Source organism: Microplitis demolitor, chromosome 1, assembly GCF_026212275.2.
Source record: "Microplitis demolitor isolate Queensland-Clemson2020A chromosome 1, iyMicDemo2.1a, whole genome shotgun sequence".
NCBI lineage: Eukaryota > Metazoa > Arthropoda > Insecta > Hymenoptera > Braconidae > Microplitis > Microplitis demolitor.
The window spans coordinates 24,525,161-24,538,976 of record NC_068545.1 but is presented as its reverse complement, the minus strand read 5'-3'; the positions used below and the strand labels follow the sequence as shown (position 1 = coordinate 24,538,976).

Here is a 13,816-nt window from a genome sequence, read left to right as displayed (position 1 = left end):
TACAGTTTATGCAAACATAAAAAATACATTTTTATTTATTGATACAGATTTTCTGAAGATTAAAAGTAAAATTACCCATGTAATAAAGATTAATAAATGAAAATGTCAAAATTATTGTCGGAGGTATATTCTGATGAGCACGTAATTTTTTATTGGACGTAACACTCAGTCATATGTTATTTTTCGTATTCATTATTTTTTTTTTTTTACAGATTAGGCTTACTATCCAGAATTGTTCTTTACTTTCAAAATTTAGTGTCAACCGCAGAAAAGAAATGCAGCTGAGTTCATCACTGGTGAGTTTTTAATTTTTAATATTGTTTTACATTCAAAAATTTTTACCATTGTCGTACTTGATATAATCGACAACAAAATTTTACAACATGTTTGATACTGCCTCCGCTAGAGTACGCTACATTTCTCATAAAAATCCTTCGATTTAAAAAAAGTATCAGTAGATAGAAAATTTTTTTGATTAAAAGTTATATTTATTAAATTGTTTGAAAGATCTGATATTTATTCGAATGCTCGACAATTGTCATTAAATTTTTTTCGAAACGTCTGTGTTAGTTATGGGACAAAGATGAAATTTTTTGTGATATCCGCCCTGGAAATAATTTATAAAAGTAATCCTAGGAAATGTGATAAATCCGAAACAAAGTAAAAAATTTTATAACTAATAAATTTATAGATCCAGATGTTTTTCATCGACGCAGTGTTGAAACTGGGCTTATAAGTCTTGATATCATGTAATATATTTTTCCGAGTAGGGTGGTAAGACCTGAGCGACAACCGAGGGAAAACCCTCGAGGTATTTTTTCCGTTTTTTTTTTTTTTTTTTTTTTATTTTTTTGCGTGTGTCATCAATTGTCTTTTCCACCCTCCTTATACTGGCGCAGGTGCTTTTCCAAGATCCGTTCTTCACTTTCTCTTTTTCCTTTTTTTATCTTTTTCCTCTTTTCGTCTACTGGCACTTCCTTCAACAGGCTCTACCACCCACTTTCATCTACCCATTTCCCTCCCTCTTCTGCCTTGTCTGCTCCTCTCAGTTCGTCGTTCTCGTAACAAAAAACACGTATACTCACATAACGAGAGTATAATACGCATTTTCGAGTGCCTCATTTTTCCAGCACTGTATCTGTAAAATGAAGAAACTTTGTCGCTCGTTTTCAAAGATACTCAACAAAACTAAATTCCTACTATTTACGTTCACATTAAAAAACAAATATTTATTAAAAAGAGTAAGAAAATAATAAATTTTTTTAGCCATTTCTCAAAAGCAATATGTACAACCCCGCTGAAAATTTAAGTCAAGGTAAAATTTATCATCTCTTTTTCTTTAGTATTTTTTTTCATCGTCAAAACTTTCTTCTTACTTTACTTGTTTTATTTTACGCTCCATCCTAAAATAGAATAAATTCCGAGTTTCCGCACTAATTTTACGGGTAATTTGGCTCGCTATTCTAGACATATTCAGGTTCCCAGGGGATGACCATTCTCCTGGATAAGGTTCCTACAATCATTGTATAAGAGACTTATCAGAATACGGAATTGTTCTACGGTGTCGTTCCCAACGGTCGTCTCACGCTATATACCATCCTCTAGATCGATGTGCCGCTAAGCGTGAAAGTATTGGCATAATTTGTCCTCTCTCTGAGACTGAACAACTTATTTTCCTTCGATAATAAAACATCACAAGTACTCTTATTTTTATTCATTACTCCCGGTTCTTTTGTCCCTTGTTTTTATTATTATATTTTTTTTTTTTAAGATTGTTGATAGCTTCTATAAATTAATCAGCTTGTCTGCTGATCCATTAAAAAAGTCTTTGACACTATATCAGGATAAGATTAACGCAAGAATCAATTGTGTGAGGGTTTCAACCTCTAGCTCTATTTCACTCTACTCAGTCCTTGGATACTCGATATACATTCGAGCTTTAATAAATGTCTATACATAAATATATTTTTTATTTCTACTGCTGACAAGTAGAGTAGGAAATGGTGAAAAAAAAAATAATAATTCGAGGCAATCCTCTTTTACACACAAAATTGGAACCCAGAATCCCGGATCTCGGATCCCCGAAGACGCGCACCTGATACCCCAATGGACAGACAGACAAACGTGCTCGACGTGCAAATTCGATACGAGACGAAGCTTTGCATTAGTAACCACTTCAACAGCGTGTTTGACAAAATCGTTAGGATCGAAAATTCTTCGAATTGATACAATAAAAACGCGGAATTATTTTTTTTTTTTTATTCGAGACGAACGAACGGTCATTCGTTTATTTATTTATAGTTATTCGTATTCACAGATAAATAACTTGTTGTAAATTGTTAACTCATGCTGGAATATCCAAGTTGAAGTTATAAATAATGCAGGAGAATTTATTTCTGTATCGAAATGCGAAGAAGCGGTCATGACCTTGAAGGAATGTTAAATATATTTGAATTTTATAGTAAACTTTTGAATGTACGCGTGTAATAATTTTCAAGGCATTAAAGCAGAGCATGGATATTATCAGAGTAAGAGTAGGTTTAATTGTAAGATGTACGAGAAAACGTTATCCGGAGTAACCAACTTATAATCTAACGTTATCAGTGGTGCACAGAGACGATGGCTTCAGTTTTATTCGTCTTACCCTTTGCCTTTTAATCCTGATCCTCCTTTTCTATATATGTCTTTACCTATACCTATATTTATACCGACAGTTGAGCTTTCGAGTTCGTTGGTATTCAATGGCATAACTTCGAGATTTCTGGCGTGACCGGAAATTGAAATGAAAGCTATCTTGGATTGGATAAGGGGAAAAATAAATCGATTCGTTTGGTATAAAAAAAAAGTAGACAAGTAGTAAAAAAAGTGTAAGAATGAAAATTGGTCTTCCTGAAAGTGTAAAGATAACGTAGTAAAAAAATTGTAATTGATTTTGTACCCAAGACATTTTGATTTTCTGGATTCTGCAGTGGCCTGTTTGTAAAGAGGGAAATCGAAGTAAGTGTATAAGTATGTGTGCGTTTGTGTGCTGGGTAAAATAGTTGTTTTACTCTCAAGGGAATAAGATATCTTAGAGGACTGAGGGACACAACCCTCTTTATCGGTTGTACGAGACATTGATGTATCACAGGTGAAATCCTTATCCCTTAGTACTAGTGGCTATAGATATATATGTATATAGACTCTGTCGAGAGTTAAGAGTATCGACTTCACCAAACTGCTGCGACCATTAACGCAAATTGAGAATAAGAAACATTGAGGATTCGAAATCCAGTGAGACCTCAGCTGAATTAATGATTCTATTCGGATCGGTATAATGGAGAAAGTTGGGCTGCTCGGGTGTATCACAACCAGGAAATAGTCCAAGACGACGATGAACCACCAAGCCACTCCAACATCAACCAATCCCGGCACGTCATGTGCTTTTGTGTGCTCTGTAGTCTACACAGTCTTTCCATTCTACGGAATAACTGATGCCTCACTCACTGATTTAATGATTTAAAAGTCCAAATTAAAAACTTAATTTCCATGCCTACGGAAGTTAATTATTTTATATTTATATATATATATATATATATATATATATATATATATATATTTTTTTTTTTTTTTGACTATCAAGTATGCGTAATAGAGTTATAAAATCTCGACTTTTCGATAGTGTCAAGTCGTGTAGCAGGAGCTTTGTGGCGAGACCACAGTGTCACAATGAGGGAGCACGAATGATGGGCTTTTTGTCCCCGTTCACGGGCTCCGCACGTAGAGTAGTATTTGACTACGTGCTTAGGCAAACCGCCGGCGTATAATGCACCCACGCATTGAACTAGGGGTTTATAAAGGCGTAGGACATTGAAACGAGCGAGATCGAGATACTCGACAATGAACGAGGGTCGTTGTTATAAAAGGAGAGAGCACCAAGCTCTCTGCTAGCACCAAGCAAGCCTCAATCAATAGTCAAATGCGGCAGTTGAGATGTCACTCTACAACTATACTGTTGTAGGATGGGTACCTGTAATAGAGGGCGTGTCGATTCTAATTATGCAGTCATCCCTCAATGTATGCCCGTTGTTGCTTCATTTCCCAAACTCCCAGTTTATCCTCCTCGTCCAACATTCATCGAGTTTCCTAGTTTCCTGTCGATCAATTTCATTTCTCCTCATCGTATTTTATAGTTTTACAATTAGAAATACGATAAATGAATTTTAACAGAAAAATTTGCTCTTTCGACAGCGCAATTTGTCTTTCTTAAACAATTTCACATAATTCAATTCTCAGGCGATTTCATTTTAATTTTCCCTGATGACTCTACTGCTGCTTCTGCTTCTGGTTTACTTGGATATCGTTACATTCGATTCGTTTGCAAAGAAGTATCGAATGATTTTGACTCGCTTTTAATTTCCCAAGTTTCATGTTTGCTTTCTCATGCAAATAATCACGCGAATTAATACCGCGTATATAGTTAACTATATACCTTTCACATGAGCTCGCTATACCTTTCTTTACCTATGCATTTATATATATGTATTTAAGTTATATGTCGAGATCGTTTGTGTTGGTTGAAGCGGTTAATGATGTGGTCACAGGAGTCAAGACATTACGCGCTTATCATTCGATCCGATCGTCACTACCGTCTTACGTTACGATACCTCGTTTCGTGTTCATTTGGATTATGTTAATTAGACATTATTTAGATTCTCGAGGACGCAAACTGTAATTGCCTCTAGGCTTTTTTTTATTTAATCCCTTGCTTTTTTTTATTTTATTTCTTTATGTCATTAGCTGTCCATCTTGAAGCTCGTCATTTCAATTGAACCCGCTCATGATCGCTAATTAATTTACCCCCGCTAGATCAATTATAAATCTGAAAAACGAAAAAGACCATAATAGATTTATTAATATTATAAATTATAAATAATAAAGTATATCTGTTTTATTATGTTGTCACGGTCGAAAGATAAGAGTTTCCAACTTCGTTGTAGGTAAAGTTTTAAATGAGCAGTTTCTCATACAACTGCAAAGTAAGATCTCATTCACTAATATAATCTGTCTCTTAATCAATTCAACCAAGGAAGGATATAAGATTATCTCCAGTAGTCTTCCAAGTAAGAGTGACATAATGCTTTTGAATAGTATAGGGCAAGTTAAATGTTTGTGTGCAAGTGTAAGTGAGAATTTACTATTTAGTTGCTCTCTCGCTGGCTGGGACGTGGAGACGTATCACTTGAATTAGTATAATCCCAAGTTAATCTTATTTTCTCAATTGTAATACGATAATTGCATCCACTATCGTTCATATATATATATATTTTTAATGTATCTTACTATTCATTTTTATCGTCCAATAAAGTCACGATAAATATTTAAGATTAAATCTCATAATTTATTATCTAATATCTCGAAAAAATATTCACTCTCTCATGCGGGGAAATAAAATTTTTTTTTATATATTTTTTGTTAAATAGACGTATTGTAGCCATTCGGCACGTGAATATGTCAGCGTTTGCGTTTATTTAAAACGGTAAAGCCAGAGCGCACATTGGGCTATCTTAACACTCACGTCGTGCTCAACATGATACAAATTTAATAATGTCGTAAATCTTGGCATGTGTCGGGACCGCGAGTGTTCATGTTTGTGCTTATTCAAATATTCGTCGTCGTCGTTGTCGTCGTCGTCATCTTTGTTGAGAAGTTAGTGTAAGAAACTGAGAGAAAGAGAAAGATAAAGAAACATAGTCATAGTCATAGTCGCAGTCATAGTCATAGATATAGATACTATGACAATGAGGGTGGTGAAGTGAAGCTCGAGGAAAGGGGAAAGGATCAGAGTTTATAAATGTAATCCAGTTAACTCGTGAGTGAAGGCGCCGCGGTCGATAAACAGCACGAAACCGAGGCTCTCACGGCATTCGCTTTTATCGGGAAGTGTGCTTAACTCTATTGCTCTGTACACTGTTCTTAGGATAATTAATTATTTTTATTGTTTTAATAGACTATGTACATTAACTATCAACTATTCCCGATGTCCCATTTCCTCTTGAATAGAGCTGAATCATGAGTAGACTGTCAACGATTGTTTAATTCACCACGTTTTATTAAACATTTATATCTGATTTAAATTTCATAACAAAGGTCTATTGTTATATATAATAATTAAATAATTTATTACTGTATATGTCGAGAGTATTTATGTTTAGTGATTCGCGAACCGAGAGACAAAGCCCGACGTTCTTGATAGTATTAAATAATTGATTTATTTGTTAAATAAGTTATTGTTATTAATTAACCGTTAAAATTAAATTAATTTATGTTATGATGTATAAGCTGTTTCATGATATCGATGATGAGACTAACGAGCTAACCAACGGTTATTTCTGACGATCGATTCTGTATCGCGGATACATGTTTGTGGTATGGGCACACGCGATAAACGTAGACCGTAAGTTACGCTCATAGTTGTTGCGCACGCGACTTAACTCCGCGACTTAACTCGGTAGAGAGTTTCTGTTTGCATTCACTCAATACAATTATGCTGGTATGGGGTATGCTAAGAGCTAGAGAATACCGGAGAATGCTAGAGAAAAACAGGCTTTAGTAGCCCTTTGGCTCGGCTGGTTACACTTTTTATTTAGAGTTATAATAAATTTGGTATGATAAGAAAAGTGTGACGTGTATAGTTTTAAATAATCATGTATTTACGCTGGCAAATCTTAAAATTTTTATTTTTTTTATTTTTTATGACTCATTTGTCAGTATGATATTTAGAGACTAAAATACTATGAAAAAGACGGGTATAAATAGATAAGTAATTTAAATTTATGGGTAATTCATTTTTTTATGGATATTAAAAATAAAGTGAGGCAAAATGGGATATCTTGAATATTTAATGAAAAAAAAAAAAAAAAAAAATTTTTTGATTTTTTTGAATAAAAAAAACGTATATAGAAAATAATCTGTAACAGTAAGCAATAATTATTTTTTTAGTAAATTATTAATGCAATTCATTAAATTTATATAAAATAATAATAATGAAAAAAAAAAAAAAAAAAAATTGGAATCTTCTTGATTCGGACGAATCGCAGTAGTCATTTATGTGTTTAGTCAGCGTTGTATGTTTGCTTTGTATTAAACAAACTTGGCAATAAATGTATGATAACTGTATGGATGTAAATGAGAACGGGTTTACAAATTGTGTAAGTAAAATAAAGGCCCGGGGGCGTATCAGTTAGTCAAAGAGCTGGACATGGATGAATATAATTACACATTGCGAGCGTTAATAATCCGTAATTAAATTAAAACAGCCTGAGGACATTGCCGGAAGTTATTGTATCGCGCGGTATGCTTTCAATGGACGGTAATAAAAATTTAAAAAAAATATAAAACAAAGCTGTTTATTGGCCAGCTTATTAATTAGTTTTGTTAGAGATAAAAATGAAATTAATACCGCGAATGAAAAAGATATCAACTGATAGATACGTGTTACATGTCTGCCCATCGAAACCTCAGGGCATCTTATCCAATCTGGTATGCACGATCGGACGTACTAATCCAGATCGAATTTTTGATTAAGACCTTGCGTATATTGTTCTGCCCAAGGCTAAATCAGCTGGTAACCAATAAAACCATATTTCGAGCCCACATTATTCATAAATAAATTTTTTTCAATCACCAAAGTTGCCGATATAAATAATTGATCTACTGAAATGCTTAATCGGTATTGAAGCGACCAAAAGTTACTGGTTTAAATTAAAATTATTATTAAAAAAATGATATTATATTTTTGATAACATATTTTTAAATTGATAAATTATTCGTTGGCTCTATAAAGTTATGAATATTTATCAATGTCCTGGCAAAGTGTCCTGGACTCATAATACTTAGCATAGTACAAGATCGAGAACTAAATAACGCTGAAATAAACTAAATTCAGAAGGTCATCCCGCCTTTTCATCGTAAAAGCACGTACCACAAGCCAGCACGAATTAAAACCACAGACTGTGTACTCTCTTTGTGCTTTAAAGAGAATTAATATATACTAGATTTTGTTAATGGGTTTGGTTTTGTTACCTTGTCCTATTCAAGGTGTAATTTATAATCTAGATACAAAAAATCATCTCAACTATCAACTAGGGATCTTAAATATTATCAAGCTCTGGTGATTTGTGTGTTTACTGTGACTTGGACATTTGGCCAGGTTTGAATTAAAGCTAGAGAATTTAGCAAATTCATCATTCGGAGTACTAATGAACACGAGTTCCTAACCGGAACCTACAAACTCTCGGCGAGGCTTGACGTATTTCATTGTCGTAATTTTTTTTGTGCAGTCAACAGTGTAATTATACTGACGTGGTTTTGCGTGAATTTGAATATTCCCAGTGGCAAAAGCTTTTGTTGGGGTACTTGAGTGCTGACTCTCTGTTATTGTCAATTTAAAAAAATAGTAGAAAATTTTTGAGACTAGGAAGTACTAGCATCCGAGTGCCTGTCAGAAAAAGTTAATTTTTACCCAACCACCTGACGCATTATTGTTTTCTCTCTTTTTTAATCAGCTCTAATAGACTGGAAGATTAAAATCTCTCAAGAGTCTTTGGATAATTTATTTTTTTTTTTTTTTTTTACAATAAAAAGTGATTGGTTAATGAGTATTGAGTAAGCTGGGTAATTATTTTGGTAACCGAGACTAGTATCTAGATATAGTGGGGCATACAAAACACAACAGCTATAGAAAAAAAAAAATACAAAGAAGTGAAAAATAAAATATAACTAAAAACTGTTGGAGGCTACTACTAAAACGAATGAGTACTGGGTGGTGCTTTTAGAGGAGAATAGCTGATGTAGGTAAATGGGGTTCGGCCAAGGTGGAAGACAAGGATAGAGGCTGGATTTACTCAGAGTTACGGTAGTGCTGCGAGGATTTTCACCCGGATTTCCTGCCGTGAGAAAGGACCTTACCACTCGAATTGGTTTTACTAGAACGGCTACATTTCAGGATAAATAGCTGAAAATAGATACGGGTTTGTTTAATTTTTTTATTCCGCTTAAACCATCAGTTGTTTTTTTTTTTATTTTTTTTTTTTTTCTATAAATATAAATTTTTTTTAAATTCTTATGCACTCTTTGTTACTCAAGAGTCATTACTTAACTCACTTAATTTAAAGCGACGTTTTTAACGTACTCAAGTTATTTTAAAATGTGAAAAAGTTTTATTTTTCGTAAAAGTTTGGTACGGAGTTGCTGAGGTATAATATATAAAAAAAAAAAAAAGAAAAAAACAAAAAAATAATTATTGAATTTAGCGCTAATGTCACTGGTTACTTTCTATTTCAAGTTCGAGTACATTAATCTTGCTGAATGTCGATTTAACTGAGATAATTCTCTGGTCTCGTGTAATATATTTTAAAATTTATTTTCACTGAAACTTGGTAGAGGAAACGCAGAAAACGTGCGCTTACACCCCACCATAATCATCCACCGTGTAGCAGTCCTCACTCCTTGCTTCTTACTCTTATTTTAATCGAAGTAATTCGATAATTTATTTTATTCCGAGTCATCCACCCTCGGCTTTAACTTTTGAAATAAGAAAACTTTTTAATTTACGGAATGATTATTCGAGGCGCTCGCAGAACAACCACTTGGGTCAAGACATTTTTTTGTTTCAAACCTCTTTATAAAAAATTCTTGTTTTCATCGATATTGACATTCTCTTTAAAAAAATCTGTAGCCAAGAAAAGTTTATTTTTTTCTCCATCGTTATATTTCTCTCCCGATCTTAATCTTTTATTTACTAATAACGCACTTTTGCTTTTTGATTTTTTTTAAAACTTCAGAATGTGATTTCTCGTTGAGCTAAAAAATGTAAATTATCTCAGCTTTCATATCTAGCTTAATAAAAAGAGCATGAGGCGATTCAATTGCCCGCTGGTTAGCTTTCGAATTGTGCGACAATGCTGTATAATAAAAAACTATTGAGCGAATAATATTTTTTTGTAGCCATGGAAAATAGCGGGCGTCTACTGTATATGAGAGAAATTTAATTCAACTCATTTGAGGGGCTTCAGATTCTCAAGCAAGTATTTTTAATACGTCGTTTCCTCGCAATTTCATTTTAATCTTATAAATTGAGGATCTCCAGCAGATTCTACCTCCTTTGCCTTCTTATCTGTGCAGACAAGAGCTGAGAAAATCCAGCGACGTGCATCCCACTAGCACTCGAATGAGATTGTTGAAATTAAAATCCATATATGCTACTGGTGCTTGTATCTATCTATAGCTATATAGTTATAAAGCTACATATGAGACGGAAATTTTATCCTTTCATTAGTATATTTTCACTGCAAAGGCACCAGATTGTTCAGGCAAACCAAATAACCTAATTAAAACTACTGTGTAATAAATACAATGTTGTGTTTGAGTTTATTTTTAATATTATTGCTGGTACAATATTATTATCTTTACTAAATTATTAAATGATAATTTTATAAAGTGAACAATAGTATCCTTCGATATAAAAATAAACCAAGTATTTTATATTTTATTACTTCAGATACTGCGGAAACTTATGTGTTCCTTAACGGACACTGTGATGATGATTAATAATGGGCATCAGTGATGACGCATTAACCCTAAATTGAAACCCATCAATGATAAATTGACATCAATAACCGAATTGTGTTTAGTTGATATTTCTATTATATCGTGACATCTCAGTCTAACTGAGACTCCAGCAAAGTTGGCTGGAGGTTCATCAAGTCTTTACTTATTCATGGATTGGTCTCTGACAACTAGACCATCAAACCACACGCAAAGTGGAAATGGTTGTTGGTCTCTCGTTGCTCTATTTCCTGTGCAACTCCAACAGTTTTATCAAGTCTTTGTTAAATTTTCATCATACCAAAGTTGCATAATTTCTCAATTAATTATCTACTATACTCATATTTTTATCATAATAATTTTTAAAGTCCACCTGGCAGTATATCAACGACAATTAATTTTGACTTGAGTAAATTCTTTGTTAGTAGAGAGTTGTGAACTACGATCCATAAATATCCATAAATATTCGCGGTCTTCCCCACCTGGTGTGTCTGCTACGAGCGAGTCCAGCGCTCAGTTTATTAGAAAATATTCCGCCAATTTCAACGGACTTTATTAACCTGGCACACGCACCGACTGTACAATATTACGCTCATACCTCTTTAGTATTTTCATAAACAAAAACAAATTTTTATTAATTTTCATCAGAAATTTATTTTACTTCTGTTTTCATCATCACATACAAAATACTAAAATTAATTTTTTTAACAAAAATTGTAAATTTTTACATGAAATTAAATTTATTTAAGGCAGTAATTGGCCGTTAAAATCTATTAATTATTGCTACTATTATAAAATTCTGTTTCATCAGATTAACCGTTAAATTAAGCACGTCAGTTTAATCCAGTTTATGGTGTAGGGATAAAGAGTGTTGTTTTACAATGACGTTTAGTGAATCCTGACTACACGAGCTGAATCATAGCCAAGAGTACCAACCCATGGTTGCGTATCATACAGAGCCCCAGCTCTGGCGCCAACTTCCACGAGATTAGAAGTAACATAGGGTGAAGTGCCCAAGCTCTGGAAAAAAACAAGTTCATAGATCCGTTAATTGAAATTTTTAAATTAGTATCATCATTTTTTTTTATCCTAAATATACTTAAATAATTACCGAGTGACGCCAAACGTTGGCGTTTGCTGTAGCGACTACAGCCGAAGGTCCCTTGGGATAAGCTTGAGTCCAAATGTGACCTGGTCTGCTGACTACGGTGTTTCTCACTGGAGTTACTGAAGAAGCGACGGTGTGTTGGGAATTTACGTTGATATTGTGGTTTTTCTGAACGACGGCATTGAAACCGTTGACTCCATCAGCTGCGTAAGAAACAGTACGTTGAGAACCGTCAGGTTCTACTAAACTGTAGTGGCCTTGGACGATGTCTCCATTGCGTGTTTCTTGTTGGGCTTTGTTATCTCCTCAAATTTGTTATTATTATTATTATTATTATTATTGATTGTTTGAGAGTTTTAGTTTTTGATTTTAGTATATAATTTTATTATAAATATTTACCAGTGTAATCGTCGGCTACAGCGTAGCTATAACTGTACTGGGGATGATGATCAAAAGGCTCAGTTTCGACGATAGTTGGTCGAGAAACAGCAACTGTTGCAGCAGAAGGTGTGCTGATGATAGCAGCACGAGCTAATGCCAGAAATGAAGCAATGATAACAAACTGAAACATTTTGTGAAAAAAATTTTGTTAATATTTGTGTTAATTGCTTATTTAAATTTAATTGTTGGCTGGCTTACCCTCTGAGCCATTGTAGTGTTTTTAATAGAAGCAGAAGCTAATCTGTGAACTGTAGTGAGTCTTTTGGCGAATTTATACTGACTGAATCGATTCACCCCGCCTTTAGATCGTTATTGTGTTACAATTAATCCGAGCACGTAATGAAACGGGACTTACGGGGACAATGAGATAAATATCATCCGGAAAGAGCGTTACTAAACTATCATATGAAGGCCAGAGTAAGACAATTTAATATCTTGGTTTAATACAAATGTTAATAGTATATATTTATTTGTAACCATGAAAGAGATCTGCTTATTTATCACTTGTTAGAGGAGAAAATTTTTTTTTATTTTCGTAAATGCTCTTTTTTCGATTTCGCAAGCTGCCTTTTTTGGACGTGTGTTGGGGAGAAATTCGATTTGATCAGGTTGATCGTCTGGTGAAGCGAAGGGTTTGGATAAGAAGTGAAAGAAAAAAAAAAAAAAAAAACATAAATAAACCGAAAAAAGTAGGTATTTCATGTGCTTTTTTCGATTTCCAAGAAAACGTGTGTAGGTTTCTGGGCAGATTTATCTTTTCTTAAACATGAAATCTATCACCGAGTGACTCTATTCTTTGGACTTTAGAGGGTTCGCCGTGGCAGCCTGGCAGTGAGATCGGTCGCTCATTTAGACTGGGGATGAGTACCTCTGGGACCTTAGGATCTTACTCTCTTGATTCAAACGATAGCTACAATTCCCCACTCGATCGTTTTATTATACGAAAAGCCTCTAAATCGTCGTCTTTAAATTGACTTACCTCCGCGTTTCTCTAGTTTCGTCTTTAGAAAATACCATTCACATAAGATTTGTTTCTTTAAAATCCCCCTCTGCTCCCGTGTTACCTTTTTTCCGACATTTTCATTGTTAGTCTGGCTCGGAAAACCTTCTCTCAGCTTTCTAAATTACTCACTAAATTTATTACCCATTCAGTTAAACATTTCTCGTGATTTTTTATTTTTAATCACGCTAATTTATTTAACTGCCAAGGACATAATTATAAATTGCTATTGCGGAAGTTGGATAATTTTATAAATTTTTGAGTTCAACCGGAATATTAATAAAGTAAACTAAAAAAATTAAAAAATAAGTAAAGAAAAAAGAGATAAAAAAATGGGTTCTTTTGTTTAATGATACAGTCCAGGTAATTAATGTTAATTTAATTCAAAGTTCTTGCATTATCGGTTTTCGGGTTTTAGGTAAAAGGAATCGTTAGTAATTCTCTTTGAAACGAAATAAAACTACGACATCCCCTCTACATTTAGATGAAACCGGAAATTACATTAAATTTAGTGCTGATTCTATCGTCAACTTTTCAGTTCTCTGGTTCGGTTCTTTCTTCTTATTCATTTGTGTCCGTTTTCATCACCTTTTCCCGCTTGTTCTTTACTCTTTTACTTTTCCGTCTCTGCCGATAATTTTATATAAAGCCCATCGATTCAGTCGGGGGTCAAAAATAAT

At 33.7% G+C, this 13,816-nt stretch overlaps 1 protein-coding gene across 1 annotated transcript; it reads right to left on the bottom strand.

The window, feature by feature from the left end:
* Positions 1 to 11,475: 11,475 nt before the first annotated feature.
* Positions 11,476 to 12,346, bottom strand: LOC103577961 (larval cuticle protein A2B-like). The gene is made up of 4 exons (XM_053741015.1): positions 12,335 to 12,346; positions 12,095 to 12,257; positions 11,699 to 11,997; positions 11,476 to 11,607 (listed from the first exon to the last, which is right to left on the bottom strand). Exons 1-4 carry the CDS (start codon positions 12,344 to 12,346, stop codon positions 11,476 to 11,478), a joined length of 606 nt encoding a protein of 201 aa, XP_053596990.1.
* Positions 12,347 to 13,816: the final 1,470 nt, after the last annotated feature.

Coding starts and splice junctions, on each gene's coding strand:
- LOC103577961 (XM_053741015.1), bottom strand. Junction 11,998..12,094: donor TGTAGCCGACGATTACACTG/GTAAATATTTAT, acceptor AAATTTGAGGAG/ATAACAAAGCCCAACAAGAA. Junction 11,608..11,698: donor CCAACGTTTGGCGTCACTCG/GTAATTATTTAA, acceptor GTTTTTTTCCAG/AGCTTGGGCACTTCACCCTA.